This window comes from Lissotriton helveticus, chromosome 2_1, assembly GCF_964261635.1.
Source record: "Lissotriton helveticus chromosome 2_1, aLisHel1.1, whole genome shotgun sequence".
Lineage (NCBI taxonomy): Eukaryota > Metazoa > Chordata > Amphibia > Caudata > Salamandridae > Lissotriton > Lissotriton helveticus.
In genome coordinates this window covers 1970977142-1970998988 of record NC_136059.1, presented here as the reverse complement: position 1 = coordinate 1970998988, position 21847 = coordinate 1970977142, and the positions used below count along the sequence as shown (strand labels likewise).

At 47.2% G+C, this 21847-nt stretch overlaps 1 protein-coding gene across 5 annotated transcripts in view; it reads right to left on the bottom strand.

Moving 5' to 3' along the window:
- DCLK2 (doublecortin like kinase 2) overlaps positions 1 to 21847 on the bottom strand; it is a 486660-nt gene that overhangs the window by 98236 nt on the left and 366577 nt on the right. For all 5 annotated transcript variants that reach the window (XR_013607189.1, XM_078676909.1, XM_078676911.1 and 2 more), the window contains 2 exons: positions 18343 to 18451; positions 374 to 431 (listed from right to left, as the gene is read on the bottom strand). Coding sequence is in view for 4 of the 5 variants with exons in the window: in XM_078676909.1 (XP_078533035.1) it covers positions 374 to 431; positions 18343 to 18451 (167 nt within the window). In the remaining variant the exon portion in view is untranslated. The remainder of the gene's footprint in view (positions 1 to 373; positions 432 to 18342; positions 18452 to 21847) is intronic.

The following is a 21847-nucleotide window of genomic DNA, read 5'->3' as shown; positions in this document are numbered from 1 at the left end:
CATGGGCAAATTGTGAATGCATCCTAGAGCCCCAAATGTGTGTGAGTAGCTGCATGCACTTACCCACTGCAGCAAGAGTGAAAACATCAGTGAATGACATCATACATAGTCTCTAGAAGAGATAAAACCTCACCAATTCTCCCACCACCTTTATAGAGTGAAAGCATGTTTTGTTGACATAGTTTGTGTTAGTTCTATTGTAAGCAAACGTGATATAAAATTGTTTGAGAAGCACCTCTTAGAGTGCAGGGGTTACTATGAACCATGAGCTCAATGCTGGGATTAAAACACACAAACATCTTTAACAAAAAGTAAGTTGCATACACGCAGCAAAATCACTGGAACCAGAGGACATCTCCTAATCATACCTCACCTTTCCACAGCATTTTGCTTTGTCTATTATTTTCAGTGCAAACTCTTTTCCAGTGGATCTAAAAAAAGAAAGATTCCCATCAATTTATCAATAGTTTCACTCAACAGGCACAACAAAGGTTATAGATAAATATTACAGCAAATACCATGCACAAAGTCCTCAACACCCCCGAAAGAGCTGCAATTAGTGCAAGCACTCAACTGCACATACACGGATCTGCTGCAACAGAGAAAAACTCTACACTCACTTCACCCCATGTTGTCATCAACAAGTTATTCGGAGTGCAGAAAGCCAAACGGACTCAGTGTAAACGTCCCTCTGAGGAGGTCGGCGTCACAAATCTAAATCATTACAAAGATACTGTTAAAACTGGGGGTCTCTAGTTGGCAGAGGTAGTTACCTTTGACCAAATAGGGACCCTTACTTCTAGTCAGGGTAAAGAGACACACTGTAGATAACCCCTGCTCACCCCCTAGGTAGCTTGGCACGAGCAGACAGGCTTATCCCCAAGGCAATGTGTAGGGCAGTTGCACTTAACACACAATAATTCCAGAATGCACCACAAACTGACACCACACAGGTAAGTATATCAAAAATATATCTTTATCTAGTTTTAGGCAGTTCACCAAAGGTAATGCAGTTACACAAATCACTTGACTCTTCTTTATATTTGCACTTAGTTAGGAAGTTATTTGGGGAATGTATCTCAGTCTCAGTCTTTAGCAGAAATTGCAGGCAAGATAGCTGTAGGCGGTAATACTTAAACGATGGCTCAATATCGTGCCCAGCGCTGTTCTAGGGAAGCGCTTCTAGCGTGTTTGCACCAGAGAGTCTATTTGGGAGAAAAAAGACCCTCACTCGATCTTGTTACTGCCACCGGGAGGCTTCTGTCAAGGCCTCCCCCTCTGACTCGGTTCCCCTTCGCCGCGCGCGGCTCCTCTCCCCCTTCCGCTAACTGGCAACAGCCAGTTTACCTTGAACGCGGGGAAGGAGGAGGGCCGTCACTTCTAGCAGCTCCCGGCGTCTTCGGACGATGGTTCCTTTCGCTGGCCAATCCTCTCGCGGCTCCACTGACTAGCCCCCTGGTGACGTCGCGGCTTCTCCTACCCGCCCCAATCACCTCGCGGCTTTCCAGGACGAGCCTCCTGGTGACGTCGCGGCTTCTTCTACACGGCCCAATCACCTCGCGGCTTTCCAGGACGAGCCTCCCGCAGCCCGCCAATGACAGTGCGGCGCCTCGGGAAAGCTTCTCTCTGGCAGCCAATCAGAGCGCGGCCCCTTCGGTTCTTCAGCCACAGCTCCGTGCCGGGGACGGTGTTTCTCTGATGATTTTAAGCCTGGGCAGCGGCGGTGATTAGCGGCAAGGGCCGATTTGGGGTGCGGGTGGTCGGCAGATCACCCACGAGGCCACACGATCTTTGGGGCGATTCCTCATGCAAGGAGGCACCACGATCCTCCGGTCCCCCTCAAATATGTGCCGATGAGCACATCGATCTCCACACACGGCCAGCAGTTAGAATCACGCACTGAGGGCAAAACACAGCACGATCTTCACAGCGTCTTGGGAATGCTTGGGAACCTTTTAACCCTGGATTCCAGGCCAGGAGGCCAGCTCTTCTCAGGCCCTTGGAGATTCTTGTAGACACAGCACACAGCAAAGTCTTGAGGTCAAGCAGGCAGGGGTCACAGCACACAGCAAAGTCCCCTTCTTCTCTCCTTCAGTTGAGCAGCAAAACAGGTCAGCCCCAGAGCACACAGCAAGGGCAGTCTTCCTTAGTTTCTTCAGCGGTTGTTCTTCTGGCAGAGGTTCCTCTTGATTGTAGAATCTGAAAATTTGTTGTCAGGGGTCCTCTACTTAGACCCCTAAAAGTCTTTGAAGTCTTTGTGCAAGTGGGTCCTGAGCCCGGTCTGAACCAGTTCTGGGTGTTGCTTGGTCACTTTGTTTACCTGGCTTCTTCCATCTTTTCAGAGTGAGGGGCAGGGTCGACAGCCACCCGGCAGGAGGTGGAGCCAGCATTGTGGCAGGCAGGCACATCCCTATTCAATCCCAGGTGCTATCCCCTCCCACCACTCTAGTTGCAAATGCAGTCATTCAGCCTAGGGGTGACTCAGACAACCTCCTGGGGGCTCCCCAGCCCCTGTCACCCTCATACCAGACAGTCAATCCACAAGCAGGCCAAGGCACACAGAATGGTCAGACAAGAGAACAGCCACTTTCTAAAAGTACTGTTCTCAAACACAGAATTTAAAAACAACCTTTCCTAAAAGATGTGTAATTAAATTCTGAGTTCAGGGATATCAATCACTTATGTCCTATCTTGTTCCTATGGGAAGATAGGCTGGTAGCCATTGGGACCAGCCTCCCCCATGTTAGTCTATGGAGCAAGATAACCTTGCAGCAGTGATCACACAAAATGGCTGCTGTTCACTACCAGAGCATGTTACCTGCACTAGTACATGCTCTACCTTTCATATACACTGCACCCTGCCCAAGGGGGTACCTTGAGCCTTCCATAGGGGTGACCAATGTGCACAAAAAGGGAAGGGTTAGGCCTAGCCAGTGGGGACACTGACCAGGAGGACATGGTAGTTCACTGACTGCACACAGGCACTGCGGTGGCAGGCCGGAGACACCATTTTAGGGCTACTCATGTGGGTGGCACAATCAGCGCTGCAGGCCCACTAGTAGCATCTGTCATCACCAGCCCTGGCACACCCAGTGCACTTTACTAGGGACTTCGTGGTGATACAAATATGCCAATCAGGTACATCCAATCAATATGATAACTTCCATAGGGAGCACTTACACTCTGGCACTGATCAGCAGTGGCAGAGTGTCCAAAGCATCTAAAAAACCAGCAAAAACGAAATCCAGCACAGCATCAAAAATACAGGAGGCAGAGGCAAAAAAGATAGGGGAAAACCACGCCAAGGGTGTCAGGTCTAACAGATACATATAAGAAAAGTTTTTTTTTTATTGCTCATCAGTGCAAATACGCAAATTAACACGGGTTCCTTCTCTTTTTAGTCAGACACCTCCAGCACTGCTACACTTAGACCTGGACCTTTTCCTTGAAGATCTGAAGAGTTAACTCGCCTTTCCAGGGTGCAAAGAGGATGTATTTAAAGCAGACACCAGAAAGAATGACAACTTCACCGCAGTCACTCACTGTACACGAACTAGTGTTACTTCTCACAGCTGAAAGGGATACTGTATGCAGCACTGACTGTCACATGCAGTCATGGCTCCACACCACTGTCCCAAAGCTCTGTTATGGACCTCTTGATATCCAAGGCATACCTCCTTCTCAGTGACCCCTCCACTTGTACTAGATGGGACTCTGTATACCTCTGCACTTACACCCGAGTCACTAACCAGCTCCAAGGGGCTGTCTTCAAATAAAGCAGCAGACACCGCGTGCGCCAACACAATATGGCGTGAGAATAATGAGGGATGCGTAGGGGCATTGCTGACCTGCCGCAGTCCTCATCATGTCCAGGCTAGGAGAGAAGGTAAGAGCTTGGGAGTTTGGAAATAGGCATGGAATTGGGCTGTGCATTGAATCAGGGTTCCTTAGTAATGGCACCGTTCATGGTGGTATTGGCGTCGGCCCTTCGGCTTCCATGCCTCACTCGCTACCAGCACAGTGACGTGATGGCGTGTGAAGGAGCTGCACCAACAGCTCCAGGAGGGGTGCTGATTGTGTACCACGCTCTCCGCCATCTTACTGGGAAAACGAAGAGCCCTCAGTCACTAATATAACCAAGGATGCTTGCCACTTGTCACATTGTTTTCATTTTCTACTTTAGCTATTCTTGCAAAAAACAAAAAAACTACCCAGAGCCTGAATGTCCATTTGAGAATTGTCAATGTTTCGGATTCTAGGACTGCCTTTTCAGGATCATATAGGTCTTGGCCTTCTGAGAAGAGGATCGTTATATACAGGGTTGTTTTGAGGTCATCGTTAGCCCTATGGTACTCGATTCAGTCAAAGAAAAGTTTGAGGAATCATACCTACAGGTGGAAAAGAAGGTCAGAAAGGTTAATTACTCCTAAAAAAACTCTAATGCAAATCAGGGAAATGCATGGATTCTGGCAATAAACAAGATCTCACAAATATAATGCGAGATGTTGTCACTTATGTGAGTGAAAACAAGAACTAAAGAAATGCAGCACAAAAAAGGGTAATAAACTATATGGAGAAAAAATACAAAGAAACAAAAAAGCTCATTAGCCACATAGGCATGTCCATGCCAGATGTAAGAAGAAGTCAGCCTGCGGGCAGGCCGAGTCCTCTGCTAATCCCCGGGACATAAGCCTCCTTACTGAAGCATGGTACAACTTATGAAGACATTTATAATGCAACAATCTGCATCTGTTGTTTGGGGAAAGGCATTTCACCTGGGAGCACTGCTCATCCAGCAGCATCTACCCCAGGTCAGCATTCAATCAGGGCCGGACTGGCTGCAGCGGGCACTTGGCGTTTCCCCAGTGGGTCGAGGGAGGGGGCCAGTTTTGTTACTTGGGTACAGTTTTGCAGCAGTGCTGCAATATCGCCCCACTGTAGAAAAAGCAGGAGCGGGCTTCTCACAGGCACCCCTCGCCCCAACAGCTCCCGGCACCAGCCGAGCAGCAACTGCCAGGGCTGGGGGCTGTTTTCAGTCCGGCCGTGATTTCAATGTTGTCTTGAACGTTTCACCTTTGTCGTGAGGATGGCGACAATATTGTTTAGATAGGAAAGAGCACAGTGAAGAGAGTCCGTTGTAATAAGCTGCGTGAGGACATTTTTGTACCTCTGGTTGTCAGAAATGCGGAACAACACATAGAATGTATGCCGAATACTGAAAAAAACAAATGTATTGGATGAGGTACTATCACATAATTCCTTGAACTGGGATAAGACCAGGAACGTTCCTCCTGGGTACAAATCCACAAGGTTGGATAACCACACGCGTGCTAATGTAACCCCTTTTTCTTGCATTGTGACCTATAAGCGAGGGTTGCTCACTAGAGGCACTTCTAGCAAGCAAAATACATGGAACCAGCCCTTACAGCCAGTAGATCCCATATCTAGCCTGTGCATTTCACTGCATTCACCCCATCAGGGTTGGGTTCAGAGGACAGTGGATGGAGGATGCACATCTACCTCAACTGCTGCAAAAGCCATGGTGGCTCCGTTTTATGCCAATAGTAAAAGACACACAAATGTTCAGCATTTCGTCAATCTTTTTTTTAGCATTTGGTGCCCTAAGTGGGAAGGGTATGCCCTGACGTTGGTCCCGTGCTCGCTACGCCACCAGATTCAAGGTATTCTGGGTGATATCCTGAAACAGTTCCCAGGATGCTTGTTCCTGGTCGAGGGAGGAACTGGCCTGGCAGTTCTGGCTGGACTGTTCCCATGGGGAAAAGGGTCAAGACTGATTTGCATATGGGTGGGTCCTAACTGGAATGACATGGTATGCAAAAAAACGATGGATCTAACCCAGATCTGAGAATGGAGGTGAATGTTTGACCTGTTCAGCTTTCTGTCCATCATTTGGTCTTTTTCAGCAATTATACCAATAGTAGGCATAGGGCACCTGCGCACCCCAATAATACTTCTTCATATGTGGGATTGAGACTCCCATCATATGGCAATGTCAGTGTATCTCAATACCCGCCCATATAAGCTTAGTTAGTAGCGTATGCACAAACTCGAGGAATGAACTTGTCAAATGTATTGGGATGCGGCTATGTAACCGCCTAAGAAGAAAACCCCTCTTGATGTCGGCCACTCTACACGCCATAGACAGCGCGAGGGACACCCATCTTGATGCAGCTATCCATTATCGACTACTGGTCATAGATATCAGAGTATTAGCGCTCCATCCCGGTGATTGCTTACGCCCAAGTATTAAAGATATTTTCTTTAGCAAATGTTTAGGCAGTATTTTTCTGTATACGGTGCAATGGGTTACAAGCTGGTCTGACAGATGGCTGGGACACAATACATCAATGTAACAGCAGCATAGAAGGAGAACGCTCACAAGCTAATATAAACCAGGCACAAAATAATTGCTGAGTACAGGGAGATGGGATCTCCATTTTTTAGGCAATAATTCTGAAATGTAACTACAATGGCAATTTTTTAGACCATGAGCAGTACGACGGTGACCCAGCCTTGCCTTTGGATGGCCTACCTTGCACTTATATTACCATGGCTTAGATAGCCAGGAATAACCGGGAGTTTACATTAATAGAGCAGTAAGACTGACCCCCAGCAAGAATGTGTTTAGTATCACTGCACAGGAAAATACAATGCTTATCAGGGCAAAGAAAAGGTATTACTGTAATCTGAAGCTATATAGTTTTAACACAGAAGGGGAAACAAAGAAAAGGATATAGAATGGAAATATAAAAAGCAATTGTAAAGTATAGTATTCGCCACCAACTGTGGCAATGAAGTGCGCCTCTTATTAGGCAGAAGTGCAAATAATCAGGCAAAATGCAGTTACTCACAGTGCAAGGGAGCCAACTATTAAGGTGTACTAACCCATTTCTCTATGCTGTATGTTATGGTGAACAGAAGCAAAAATAGCGTAAGAGGCCAATGGATGAAGAGTGCCACTACAAAATGTCCTCTTGCCACAAAATGTGAAATATGGGCACACCGATCAAGCCCCATGTAACTGTTCCGAGGTAAGAGAAATTAGCAGATGGGCTTTGTGGAACATGAATTGTCAAGAAGCACTGAAGTAAATGAAAGGCTGCATATAGCACTTTTTAATACTAATATATATGTTCCAGGCACAAAAAATATGTACTATTTTGAATGCTTCACTCTCACCGAGTGATTAATGAGCATCCTCTGTTCTAGAGATAACCACTACAATGACATCTACTGAAAGATATCTATATCAATTCATATACAAAATGTAATAATGCCCGTCATAGGTCCTACGGACAAATCTAAGACTTGAGATTTTACCTACAATAATTGCAAGTAAAATTACACTATTCCTCAACATGTGGCAATGAAAGGATCCTACGTTCCCCATCCTTGTCGGTTTGCTACCATGGTTGCAGTTGAGTTGGTGTTTTGCATATTCAAATGAAGAGTCCCTTTGCTGCACCTTACACCTCTAAGTCCAGGTACATTCAGTACTGACATTTCCAGTCAATCACTTAACATTCTTCTCCCTGAAACGTTTGAGTGGTGTCCACTCATTGGGGAAGGGTGCACAGGTCATTGGATAGGGAATGGATGTGCAAAGTCACCCAAACTGGCCTCTGTCAGGACAAAGTCGTGAAGTTATATTCTTCTGGTTAGAACTAACCTTTCTTACCAAAGTTTGAGTGCAGTTTGCTGTGCGCACCTTACAACCCTGTAAGCGGTCGTGAAAATGCGCTTCTTTTATGCAGATACTGACGTTTTCATTCATTTACTTTATACATTTTGCTAGTCTTCTTATAGTACTGCTTGGCTACTAGTACTCTGACATGGTTATGGTAATTTTAGGGAACAACATGGCCTTCATCAGTCTCACATTACTGCACCCCCTCCATATACAAAACACACTGCCGGTTACAAATCCGGGGATTCACAAGAAAACAGGTTTTGTGACTGCAAAGGGTTTGTCTTTATACAGAAAATCCTTTTTTTAAATCTTTTTATTAGCAGGATAGGTAAGTACAAATGCGGGTATTCCATCACAGTCAGAAGTTCCACAGTCTGATATGTACACATACCTTCAGTATCAAGTTCAACAATTAGACATTTTCAATTTTAATCCCAACAATTCCATGCTAAACCCCCCTTTTCCCGGCAATTTTAATCCCAACAATTCCATGCTAAACCCCCCTTTTCCCGGCACTTGTAGGTGATCGCATTTAAACTTTATGAAACACGGCTCTACCTAGCACGGCTGATTTCCAAGTTTGGACACAACACAGATCCCACGGGGATTATATACATAGTGATTGCGTAAGGTTTCTGTTCGTTGCACCTAGAATTGCATTCTCCCATCCGAGGGCAAGTTGGCGCTAACTATAGAATAATCTACACACACTTTTAAGCACGTTACCCTTCATCCTAACCGGCTGCGGATGATGAATCAGACGCAGTGTCCCCTTCCGTTTCAAATGCCCCAAGTGTAGCATACCAATCCAAGGATATTGGGGTTTTCCTGAGTCCCCTACGCTCTTCGCGCTGTAGTGTCTCCCCTTCTACCTTTCCCCAACGCACCACCTCCGCCCTCCACATCTCTGGGTCAGGCGGCCTAGCCGACTTCCAACGCATTGTTATTGTGCGTTTCGCAAGTAGCAAAGCCAGATCAGTGAACCGTGTAGCTACACTTTTTCTGCGCTCTACAGGCCCCAGCCCTAATATGGCATATTCTATGGTGTCAATCGGCTTGGAAGGAGCCAGTTGAAGTAGCGCCTCCTGTATCGTTTTCCAGTAGTACCCTAATTTCGGGCAGTCCCATATCATATGTATTAGCCTTGCGTCTTCCACACCGCATCGGGGGCAAGTATCAGCTGTGTTAGGGAACATAGCGTGTAATCGGTGAGGTGTTAGGTACGCCCTATGTAAAACCATAAGTTGGATGAACTTAAACTTCGGGTTTCTTGACACTTTCTTTGGAAATTTGAGGATTCGTTCCCATTCCTTGTCTCTGACCGGTCTACCCATGTCTCCCTCCCATTTGGCTCGTAAAGGCTGTAGTGAGGTCGCCCTCCCTGTTCTAATACCCTGTGTAATCCATTATGTCAAATGGCTGCCCGCTCCCATGAGATACTGCATCGTCAACCGCGGGTTCGTAAGTGGCTCTTCCCCATTCGGCGCCCACGTCTTCGCTACATACCGACGCACTCCGGCATGCAAAAGGAACAGTCCCCCCGGGGTATGATACGTGTCGCGAAAGTCCTCAAAAGACATCATCCGGCCATCTGCAAACAGATCCCCGATTCGTGTCACTCCCGCTTCGTGCCACATAGTGAGCGTTAGGTTCGACAGCAGTCCCGTCCCCAGTGGGATACCTAGTAGTGGTATTGTTGGGGCGTATGAGGACGCAGGTGACGTGTATTTCACTGCCTTCCTCCAGTAGGTAATCGCAAGTCGAAGCAGCGGGGGCGTCGACACCGGGACCTCCGAACGAGGTAGTAGCAGAGTATGGACATTCCCCATTGACCAGTCCACCTCAGACATGTCAATTTCATGCAAATTACGTCCTGCCAGCCAGTAAGCCAGCCACTGTAGTTGGCAAGCATAGTTGTATGCCCGGAAGTCCGGGACTCCCATACCGCCCGTATCGGTGGCGAGCTGCAGCTTGGACAAGCCGATACGCCTTCGCCCCGAGCCCCACACTAGTTCCGTTAGAATCGTATTCAGCGTCTTAAACATTGTAGCAGGGATCACGAATGGCAGGCTCGTGAAATAGTAGATTAGGCGGGGTAGTACAACCATCTTGGAGATGGCCACTCTGCCCGCCAGTGGCAGGGCGGTCCAGAATCGTACCTGCGACTTCAGTGCTGTTATTGCCCTTCCCAGGTTACCATCAATCATGTCCCCAGCTCCTCTATATACCTGAATCCCCAGGTATCGGAAGGTTGTTTCCGCCATTTGGAAAGTGTGCGGTGCAAAGGACAGTGGGGTGGTCGCACCAGTGGCATTGAAGCAGTATCTATAAGACTTAGGTTCGCTAATGGTGAGGCCCGACAATGTTCGAAAGTCCTCAAAAATTTCAGGGATGGGGTCTAGTTCACCCCTCAGATCCCGTAGGTACAGAATGATATCGTCTGCATATGCCGACACCACGTGAACTGCTCCGGCTCTTTTTATGCCCCTGTGGTGTGCCAATTTCCGAAGTTTACAGAGCAATGGCTCAAGTGCAAGAATAAACAAGAGCGGGGACAGCAGGCAACCCTGCCTGGTACCCTTCGCAATGTCCAATTTCGCCGAGACGCACTTGTTCGTACGTACCCGGGCTGTCGGGTGGGTATACAACAACTTGACCCAGGCAACATACTCGGGCGGGATCCCAAACTTTTCAAACGTCGCAAACATAAAATCCCACCTAAGTGACTCGAAGGCCTGCTTCAGGTCCAGGGAAATGCAGCCCTCTGTTCCCTCGCTTGCCTGCTCGTATAGCATGAGTTGGCTTAGCCTTCGTAGGTTCATAGCCGTACTCCTACCAGGCACGAACCCGCATTGGTCAGGGTGTATCAATTGTGGGATGTATTGAGCTAGTCTCGTCGCCAGGATCTTACTCAGTATTTTATAATCTTTGTTCAGTAAGGATAGGGGCCTGTAATTAGCTAGGTGCATTCTGTCTCTGCCCGGTTTCAGGAGTGAGACTATCAGCGCCTGTAGGGACGACTGTGGCAGTGTCTGAGTTCGTAGCGCCTCCTGATACACTACTTGCAGGCGCGGGGCAAGTAGGTCAATATAGGCCCCGTAAAACTCTGCTGGGAGGCCGTCTGTCCCAGGGGCTTTATTCCTAGGGAGCGCGCGTATGGCCTGCCGGACCTCCGCAACTGTGATAAGGCGCTTCAGGTCCTCTTTTTGGCGGTCCTCAAGTCGCGGCAGGTCGAGTCCCTCCAGAAACTCCTCAAATGCCGTTTCGGAGAGTTGTCGGTGTGGACCGTACAATGTGGCATAGTAGTACCTAAAAGCAGTGTGAAGCAGTATGGGCAAGTGTGCCGGGGTATCTCGTATGATGCGGGCCAGTAAAGGCCCCGATCTTTCTGCTTGTGCGTGCTGTCTGCAGGTGTATTCCCTATAGTCCAGTACACGCAGGTCTTCTAGCAGTTCAGCGTGACGTATGTGTGCCTCTTGAAGCGGCGTGAAGGACAGGTTCGTACCTGCAGCTTCACTTTCAAACAGTGCCAGCTGGCTCTCTACCTCCCGGAGGCTTTCTATTACATTACGTCTCCTGTCTACCCGTGTGCGCATTGCCTCCCCTCTGATCGACACTTTAAATGCGTCCCATTCCACTTGCCGGGAACTAGCAGAGCCTGTGTTCACACTAAAATAAGTTGTAATGGCATCTGCAAGTGATGTCTTAAAGACAGTGTCTTCCAGTAATTCCGCATTGAGGCGCCATGTCGGTATTGGTTTCGGGACCCTGCCCCACTGTAGTGTTATTTCCACCGGGTTATGGTTAGAGAGGGTCTTACCCATATGTTCCGCTATGAGGACCGCCTCTAACAAGGGCCTGGTACAGAAAACTCGGTCTATTCTAGTGTGCAATCTATGGGGCGGAGAGTAAAAAGTGTATTCTCTGTTTAACAAGTGTTTGCTACGCCAGGTGTCTGCTAAATCCCACCCCTCTGCCCATTGCACTAGTGCGTCTGCCTGCCTTCTACCTTCAGTGGCATGCAGAGGTGGATGCGACCTATCCAGCGATATATCCAATACTGCGTTAAAATCCCCGCCTATAATCCACTTGTAATCCGCCCAGTCTGCCAACACCCCATTTACGCTAGCTAAAAAGTCTAATTGGCCGGAATTTGGTGCGTACACACTGCCAAGCACAACAGGGGAGCCATCCAGCAAACCACGCACAAAGATATATCTACCCTCCTTATCTATTCTCTTCTCCACCATCTTAAAGGGTACTGAGTTCCTGAGCCATATTGCCGCCCCCCCTTGAAAATACAGAATAAGAGGTAGCAAACAGCTGGCCCTTCCATTTCTTGAGCAGTTTTGCGCTCTCCGCATTGTTCAGATGGGTCTACTGGAGGCAAGCTATCACGACACCTCTCCGGTTAAATTGTGCCAATAGTCTGTGTCTCTTGTGAATGGACCCCATGCCCCTAACATTCCAGGTGCATAGTTTGTAGGTATTAAGGGTCCCCATGTCTGTCTGTGGTGGGCGTGTCCATCAAGCCTCGAGTTAGTAAGGCCATGTGTATGGTATGCCATGATCCAAGTGCCATTAAAACGTGTAACTCCCTAACTTTAAGGTACCCAACCAGAAAAACCCGAGGTCCAAACCTTGTTGCCCAACGTGGGCAAAAGTCAAACCAGAACATGTCTATATGTTGGGGGGATGATGTCCACGTACACCTGCCCGGTACCTGTTGTTGGTGCTACAGCGTGCCCTGAGCTGGTGTGTCCCCATTCCCCGTCCACCCATTTTCGTCCCTGTGTATGAGTTTCATACATTACCACCTGGAGTCTTCCAAGGGTGCAGTCAGAGATCGTTTGCCAGTTGTGCTGTGATCTTGGGGAAGAGCTGCAGGCTATCTGCAGAGCCGGACACCTCCGTGTGTGTGCCCGAAGTGCTGCCCATATCACTTTCGCCTCTTGCATCGTGTGCGGCCAGAGCTGCCTTCGTCAGCTGTATTACGTTCGTCTTCTTCGCAGATCGGTCCGACGCTGTCCTTTCACTCGCTGTCGACTTTCGCATGCTCTTCACCCGCATTGGGCGCTGATGTTCTTCCTGGTGTGAGGGCCCTCCACCCTGGTCCTCTTCAAACGGGTCCTGCGTATTCTGCGGTGTCAGTCACCTCCATCCACTCCGCTGCCTCCTCAGGGGTGTCAAAGAAATGCGATTTATTCTCGTACAATATTTTGAGGCGAGCAGGGAACAGTAGGGCATACTTGAAATTTCTGTCCCGCAATTTTCGCTTCACTCCTAGGAACGTAGACCTGGCTCGTTGCACCGCCGGGGTGAAGTCCGTATATACTGAGATGGTTTTATCCTCGTACCTTAGCGGCGCTTTTTCTCTTGCCACTCGTAGCACTGAGTCTCGGTCCTTATAGTGCAGGAGGCGTGCTATCAGTGGTCGCGGTGGCGCCCCCGGTTTGGGCGGCCTTGCAGGCATTCTGTGCGCTCTTTCCACACTATACATCGGCGTAAGGTCCTGTGGACCGACGATCTTCTTCAGCCAGTCTTCAACGAACTGCGTGGGGTTCCTCCCTTCGCTTCGCTCCGGAATTCCCAGGATTCTGACATTGTTGCGGCGGGCCCGCCCTTCCGCGTCATCCATCTTGTCCCACAGAAATTTAATCTGTTTCTCCATGCCTTCTATCTTCGTGGAGTGGTCCGTCTGCTGCGGTATCAGGTCGTCAAGCGCGAGCTTGTGTTCCGAAACCTTCTCAGCTAGTTTGTTGTGGTCAGCCCTAAGAAGCGACAAGCCAGTGGCCATATTATCCATCCGTAGTTCCAGTGCCTCTCTTGAGGCCCTTATTTCGGCCAATATGAGGTCTAGCTTGGCATCCTGTGTGCCTTTGCCCGTCGGCGGTATGATGTCCATGTTGGATGAGGCCAGCGGGTCTTCCGATCCAGTGGACTGCATGTCCGCGGTAGTGCCCTGGTCCTGCACTTTGGTCCTTTGTTTCCCCATGGATCTTGTCTGCAGGGTGGCGGTTTTCCGGTCCCACTAGCGCACCCGGCGCCCAGGCGGGAGTTGCGGGTAGTCGGGCGGTTGCTCACTCTGTGGACGTAGCCTCTCTCACTAGCACATTTAGTGGCCCAGGGGTATATGCACTTCGAGTCCTGAGGCACTTCAAATGCAGCTGTCCGGTCTCGCTAATGTTACAGGCCAGCACTCATGGAGAACGTCGCAGTTGTTCCCCCCACCCCCACAGGGGTTCAGCGCGTCTCAACGCTCGGTGGGTCAGGCAGCTGCCGCTTACCGCATTCCTGAAAGCGGGGCCGCGCACAGACCGGGGCCGTTGCTCTACTTCACTCCACTGGCGTTGACCCTCGAGAAGGGAGTCTCGGCATTTATTCCAGGAGCATGCGTTCAGTCTCCTATGCCGGGATGCACCGTGCGCGGTGCCGTAGCTGTCCCCACTGCTGTGTTGGTGACCCCACGCGACCACCAAAGCTCCGGCCTTCTTTTTCCGCCTTGCGTGCTGGGAGGCCGTTTCCCTCCCGGTGCCGCTGCGTCGGCCTGTGAGAGGGTCTCAAAATGGCACCTCGCTCCACAGCCCAGTCGCGGAAGCAGGCGCCTCCCCCGGCCAAGCCACAGGGCCCGCCCGGACTCCACACGCACCCCACGGCGCCCGGCGGGGCACTCCGGTCCTCTCCCGGCGGCACCGCCAGATGGTCATGCTGTTTTTCCAGTCGCGGTCCCCCAGGCGGCGGTGCTCCGGGTGTCCAGCCTGTGCGCTCTTAGCGGCCGCTCGGAGCCGGGCCAGGGGATACGTCCACTCCGCCCCGCTCGAGCCACCTCTGTCCCAGTATGTATTTTGCCGGCGCTGTCCTCCGGGCGCTACAGCTGGGCCGTGCAGCGTTCCACTCCGTCGGCTCCCTCCCTGTGCATCGCCGGCCGCCGTCAGCTAGCCCGGCCCACTTGCAAACTCCAGGCTGCGGCTCGGCTCAGGAACCCAGGCCGCGACAGTGTCGTCAGTCGCTCACGGCCCCAGGTGGTGTTACGGGACTTTCGGTCGATGTCGCTAGTATGCCACTCCTATAGCGTCTCCAGGGGGCTCCGTTGGGTGATCGGGGGATGCAGGGTGGCAGGATGATCAGCAAGTGTTTCGGGCAATAGACGGAGCTAGTTCGCTACACGTCCACCATGTTCGGCTCGTGGCCACGCCCCCTCAGAAAATCCTTTTATGAGCTGGAAAACTCTTGCTGACTTGTGAAGGACTTTTGTGATCCTTTCTGAATTCGAAATAAGAGGGGGTTCTGGTTCGGAAAGAAGTGTATCCATGGTGTGCGACTACAACTGCAATTGCAAACCCTTGATGAGTTAATGTTCATATAGGGTCATATGCATGAACACATTTTCCCATTGACACAGAATGGGCAAAACCCTTTGATGCATCTGGCCCATAGTTGGGTTGGTTACCGATTCGTAAATGGGATCCCTACCTGTTTGGGAATCATGCTGGTTGCCTCGGAGGAAGAAAGCTCCCCCTGAAGTTTTCAAAAACAGAAATGCCATGGATATAGACAAAAAACCCAGCACCGGGTGCTTTAAGGAACACGGGCTGCTTATAAAAACGTATTCTGTAGTGAAATGCAATCATGGGGGTTGTGGTCTGTTGTCACTTGCAGGCCAGCATCCCTGTGATTGCACCCAATCACAGAGTCACAAATTACGACCTGCCCATTGAATATTAATTGGGGAAATCGTTCTGCGACCCAATGTGATTCATATATTTTGTGAGCTTACATATTAATACATAATTTGAGTAACAAATGCTACTCCATTTGAAATTTTGTTTGCAAACAGAATGATAGTACATAAGGCTCCCATTCCTTCATGTCCCAAGGTAGGTATGGGTACAATTTTCTAGGTTCCTCCATAATTTCGAGGTTTGTTCTTTATGCCATTCGTTAAGAGTCAGAACGTCTGAATCATTATAGATCATTAACATCAAGAGATTCACATTATTTCCTCATTTTGTGCAATCTTGCCAGCTGGGCGCGAAGATGCTCGCATGTTCACATTCATAACGTTGTTACACAGAGTCAATGCTCCTCCAATGATTTGGGCCACATTTCTGATTATTTGCCCTACAAAAGGGAATGAAATATTTGACTTTATTAGCCCAGGTTTTCTGTTTGTAATCAAGTTGCAAGCTGAATTGAGACGGGAAATATGTTTGGTATTCACTGGTGGAAACAGACTGTAGCTGTCAGCTGAATATGTAGGACGTAGGATCTGTGTTTTGTAGTCAAAGTGTTTGGGAGGTCTTGGATGGATGTTACTGTGGACATCATTGATGGTGTTGCAAAAGGTGCATGATGCAGCATTACCTTGCAGGAGCTGTTGTTGCAATAGAGTAGGGGTTATAGCCTGAGGCTATTCCAGGCCTGAACATGCAATGCTCTTATCTTCAGCCACCCTTTGTTGACGATGTCCAGGTAGCAAGACTTCCTGAGGGACAGAAAGAAATGCCAGGTGAACATGGACACAAGCGGCCGGCTCAAGTTGGAAGAGTAGGCCAGTGCTGCTAGCAGACATGCAGTGTTTGGATTCTTGTCAGCAGAGCTGCCGTGCTTGGATACACTGGTTGCTCAGGTGATAGTCTGTTCAAAGAGAGATGCTCAAACATGACCGCACCAGAGCACCATGTAACTGCATTTAAGTACTGGTCTGATCTAGATTTCCATGTTATTACCTCTTTCCAAACAGTGGTTCCTGTCCCAAGTGATTGTTCTTAACTCAGTACTACCCCTATATTGCCTTTTCTTGGTGTGTATTTTCCTTCGCCCCCTCAAAGCACTATCACTCTTAAATTTTCATTCTTGTGTTTAATGGAGTTGAGAAGCCAACTTTTGGGGTTGTACCCACATACTCCTATTAAAAAGTCCTTCTTCTGTGTGTTTCCTTCTGCCCAAGATCAGCCTCTCTGAGAATGGAGTTTTCCACCTTATCACATCATGCCAGTTTCCAATGACACACCTTTGGGCATCACCATGGCAAAAAGCAGAGCCTCTGCCAGATCACCTTAGATGTGCAGCCTGGCACGAGGCTGAGTAAGATCGCTTTCTCTTCCACCACTTTTGGGGCTAATGTTTCTCGCAAGGAGTGTAGCTTTTGTTAAACAAATCTGTGCTGATTCATACACAGAATAGACTTGAGCTGATACCTCCACTGTGCACACAGCTGTGCTTTCATGCCTGCCTGGTTGGTGGAACAATAAACTGGAAGAGAAAGAAATTGGAACTGGATTTGTGTCCATTTTAAATCGGAAACTCAATACAAACTCCTATTGTAGCTGCAGTGGTAACAGTACATTGCACATCAGGTGTTTTGTAGGCCTCACGAGATTTGTCGATCTGCTTGTTATTACTTTTCTTGCTGCTGTGACAAAGCCTTCCGGTTCCCAGGATCCTAGTGGCTTTGCTTACCTTACAATTGTGATGGACTGTGCGGCGAGAAAGGCAGGTCCTAAATGTTACATTTTCCAGCAACCTTTTATGTCTCATTACAGAAAAGTCCACACCAGTGGATCCAATTCCTTCGCCATTCTTTCATAGATACTGGTCATTCTCAAATGAGTCCCCTGAGAACAGAATTTACACTATGGTTGTGATCTTTAGCTGTCACGTTGAGTGTTACCAGGTGTTAGATGAAGACATGGAAATTAAGTTCAATTAAATACCACAGTAACCCTTGAGGTCTAATCTAACAACCAATACACATCTCAAAAATTAGTTGTGGACAGAAATGCAAACCAGAGGTTAACACTGCAATGCAAGGCACATGCTCAGGATATGCAGCTGGAACAGCTCTGTTGTCATAGTTACAATCTGGCAGCCTAAAATGTAGAAAGGCACCTTATCTTAATTACATCTTGGATAAAATATGAAGCAAACCATTTCCTGGGATTATTTGCAAACCTACAAAAACTGTATCTCTGTGAGAAGTTCAGAGCCGAAAGCTAATGTTTTTATAGTGTGCTTTTCTAGATAAGAGTTCAACACAGAAAGACAAAGAAACAGAGGCCTAAAATATGTTAGTTTTTGGAGTGAACCCCAAACACATATTTTAACAGAGACAGTAACTAATAAACATTTCTGAAGGGAATAGAGCAGAATGCTTGATAATGCTTTCCTTACTCTGCAAGCTGTGCGCATGCAAATTCCAGCCAAAATAAAAGCCACAAACTTCAGCACTTGCATCAAAAGTTCGAATTACTGGCAGAAACAGGGAGCGCTATAGCCTTTAACATGGTTGTTTTCCACAGACAGACATCTCTCAAATATGCTTCACACACACGGATACGATTTGGTGTGTTGTGTAAATGACAAGGTGTGTTCGAAGTGACGCTTGAGACGTGACTCATATTGAGCAGTGACACCCAAGGGCAAGTAAATAATGCAAAAAACACACTTGCTGTAATATACAAGACAAAAGAAAACTTTATTCTCCTGAGGAAAGGTGTTTTTAACGCTGTTTTCGTGTAACCTCTAAAATAGCTTCTTCACTCTATAAACAACATTGTCTGTAAACGAATTAAAGAAAACAAGGAGAGCAGACAAGCGGTTATAGATGGTGCATGGTGTTGAGTGCTCACCGTTCGACGCATTCCTTCACCACAGCAAAGTTGCCATCACCAATCACCTTTCCTACTTTGTATTTCTCAAGAATCATGGAGGCATTGAAGCACTTGTTTCCGTTTACACCTGGGAAATCAGAAGGGTAGCCAATCAAAGAAAGCCTCAGTGGTGCCCCATAATATAACTGAACTTTTACAGAAAAAACGCATAAGAACAAAGTGGATGGTGCAAAAGATCAATTGAATTTACATTTCAAAAATCAACATTTCTGACAAAAACTGTTTTTTTATGCAATTTTTGACAAATGGCATTTCTGGGTGTAGTTTATTCCACCAAAACATTATGAAATACAGAGGACACAAAACTTCAACATAAAAATAAATAGTTGAATAGGACATTGTTTAATATCTATGTCACCCCGTTGGCCAGACTTATCAGTAGGTATGGTTTCGCATTGGTCTAGTATGCTGATGACTCACAGCTTGTCATTTCAATCTGTAAGCAACCGGAAGTCACAGCTGCCAAATTTCACGCTTGTCTCTCCGAGATCATTACCTGGATGAACCATAGCTTCTTGAAGATTAACACAGATAAAACGGAAGTGATGGAATTCGGAGGTGGACAGTCTGTGTGGAATGACTCCTGGTGGCCAATTGAGGCCAGAACTGTCCTTGTCCTGTTTCCAAGGTCAGGAATCTCGGGGTCATCTTTGATGACCAGTTAAATTTCTCTGCACAAGTGAACAGTCTCACTTCGTCCTGTTTCTTCCTCCTAAAAACCTTGAGAAAGATTTTTCCGTTTATTGCACAGGAATTGCAAAAGACAGTGATGGGGAGTCTTTTCCGGTCTAAATTAGATTATTGTAATGTCCTCTTTTTGGGCATAGATAAAACACAGATGGGGAAGCTCCAGTCCTTACAGAATGCAGCAGCAAGATTGCTTCTGAATATCCCCAAAGGACACTCAACCTCAGCGGGTATTACATTGTTTAACTGGCTTCCTATTCAGCAACATGTGGAATTTAAGGCTCTGTGCCTGGTACACAAAGCACTTCATGGGGGCGGTGCTGAGGAGGTTTCTAAATTGTTTCTACCATACACCCCCTCACGTGACCTCAGATCCGCCAATTTGGGCCTACTTCAGATTGCTAAGATTAGACGGGTAAGATGGGGAGGAAGGACTATCAAATGGGGCAGCAAAATTATGGAATAAACTGCCAACGGCTATGAAATTTCAAGCCAATAGGAAGCTCTTTAGGAAAGATTTTAAAACTTTTCTCTTCTCTTCCATTTAGTCCGTTTGATGTAACTGCTGGTTCCCTGACATACATTAGCGCCAAGACGCCACAGCATTCGAGCGCTTTATGAACACATATCCTATCCTATCAGGTAAAAAGTTTCACAGGTTATACAAATGTACCCGAATCAATTTTGCCTGATACAGCAACTTACTCCTTTGGTTGATGCCAACAATGCTGATAAAACTTTCTTCCTGCCAGAAGTCCAGGACATCCAGTTTACCAATTTGGAGAACACAGATCTAAATAATTCTTGCTCAATCTGGAGAACGAGCAAGGAGGTGCTCTTGGCTGTAGGATCACTAAAGTAAAAACTAAATCCATGACCTGCCTTATTCGATTGCTACACCTGTCTGGCTTTGGTTCATCTTCTTTACCCTCAGGAGTTCACATAGATAATTGACACTTGTCTCACCGAGATAATTAATCTCACAATTCCCTTCATTCGAATATAGTCACAAAATAAAATACGTCGTCCTATTTCAGGTTTTCATTGCCCTTAAATATACTTGGGAGTTTGTCCTCTTTTGAACAGCTGCAGGTGGCTATAGAGAATAGGGGGGTATACTGATGATCAATAGTTAGGCATTCACCCACATCTTAGAGGGGAGAATGTGCTACTTGCGATAATGGAGGACATTGTACCTCCAAGAGATGGTGAAATGTAGAGCTGCCAATTAATTACGCTGAAAGTCATTTTTAGTCAGTCCTTGCATTTTCGTCAAAAGCTCCAACTTATAGTTCTGCTGTTACCATTATACACACCGGCTTACAAATCACAACAAGCAAACTATCCTCTGCGCAGAAAACCAGGGCAGGTGAAGGTGTCACTTGACATGAAAATGCTTAGCAGCTATGGGAATCAGTAGTACAAATTGTTAAAAAAAGCGAGAAAGACATGTTTTCAGTTGTGGGGTCCTGCTGGTTCTTTCAGCAAATATATAAAACAGTAAGAGCACTTATAACTGAAAATATTAAAAGTTAATAGTAGGAGAGATTGAGGGCAGAGCAGGAGCTGTTCAGCTGCCGGCAACAAAACAAGTTATATGATAGGTGCTTGGAGTAAAGATGCAATGACGCCTACAGAGTAGGAAACAAATTAATATTGCAAGCATTTATTAAGACAGCATAGGAATAGTATGGCGTGACACCCCAGCAGGTGGCGCTCTGGGTAACAATCTATGTGTCTGTGCTCTCTTCAAATCAAGTGTACGGCCATGACCGAGAGATGGATCAATTGCTTTTTTGATAGAAATGTGTGTCCTTCACGCACTGTTGAAACATCCCAAGACATCGAAATTGAGGAATACATTTAACATGTTGAAACTTTGATGAAATAATATAGATACAAGGACAAAAAGCAAAGATGTGATACAGGCCAGGAAACCGGTCCCCAAAAGTAAGAACCCGGAGGAGGAAATAACATGAGGAAATGTCCATGGATTGAGATAAAATTCTTTCGAATAAGCAGCAGTTTAGATTGGTCCACAAATTACAATTACAGCCAACCCACCGCTGTGACCTTTTGAAAGCTTGTGGTACTAGGTGTATCCCAATTGCTGTTAAACAGTAATTTAGTTATTTCATGAAATATAGTGAATGATGATTGAAATCAACTTTACAGCTGAATAGATGTTTAAGGCACTTGACAATAGGTGCCATTTACCAGCAGCTGGATCAGAAAAGGAGGACAATCAGCCTGGGATAGTGCTATAGGATAGTGAAGATGGACATTAAATAATTATATAAGCATATAAGATCTGCAGAAGGGTAGCTCTTCTGTAGTAATTATCTTCAGGCAGACCCTTGTACTGCTTGACAACACTGACCATCTATGCTAACAGACACAGCTAGGAATGCCAGCAACATCCACTATGCACATGTCCTCTATGTGGTCATAGTAATGCATCACATTTCAAAATCAGTCACATGGACTTCAGAAGTAGCAAGCATCTGCAAAGCCAAAAGGTCTTGCTATTGTTAATGATTTAATAGCAAAGCCAAAGAGTCTGTTGTTTTTGTTAGGGGAAGTGCTTCTTAAATGTTGGGCGGCTATATGCATGCCTTCCACCTGTCATAGAATGAAAACGCCACAATGAAGCAAATTCTTGGCCTACTACAAGAAGTCAGCTAGGAATAGGGCCACTATGCTGAACAGGCTGCATTAGCAGAGCCAAGTCATACCCTCAAATTAGAGTATTATGAAAAGATGTTAGAAGATCAGG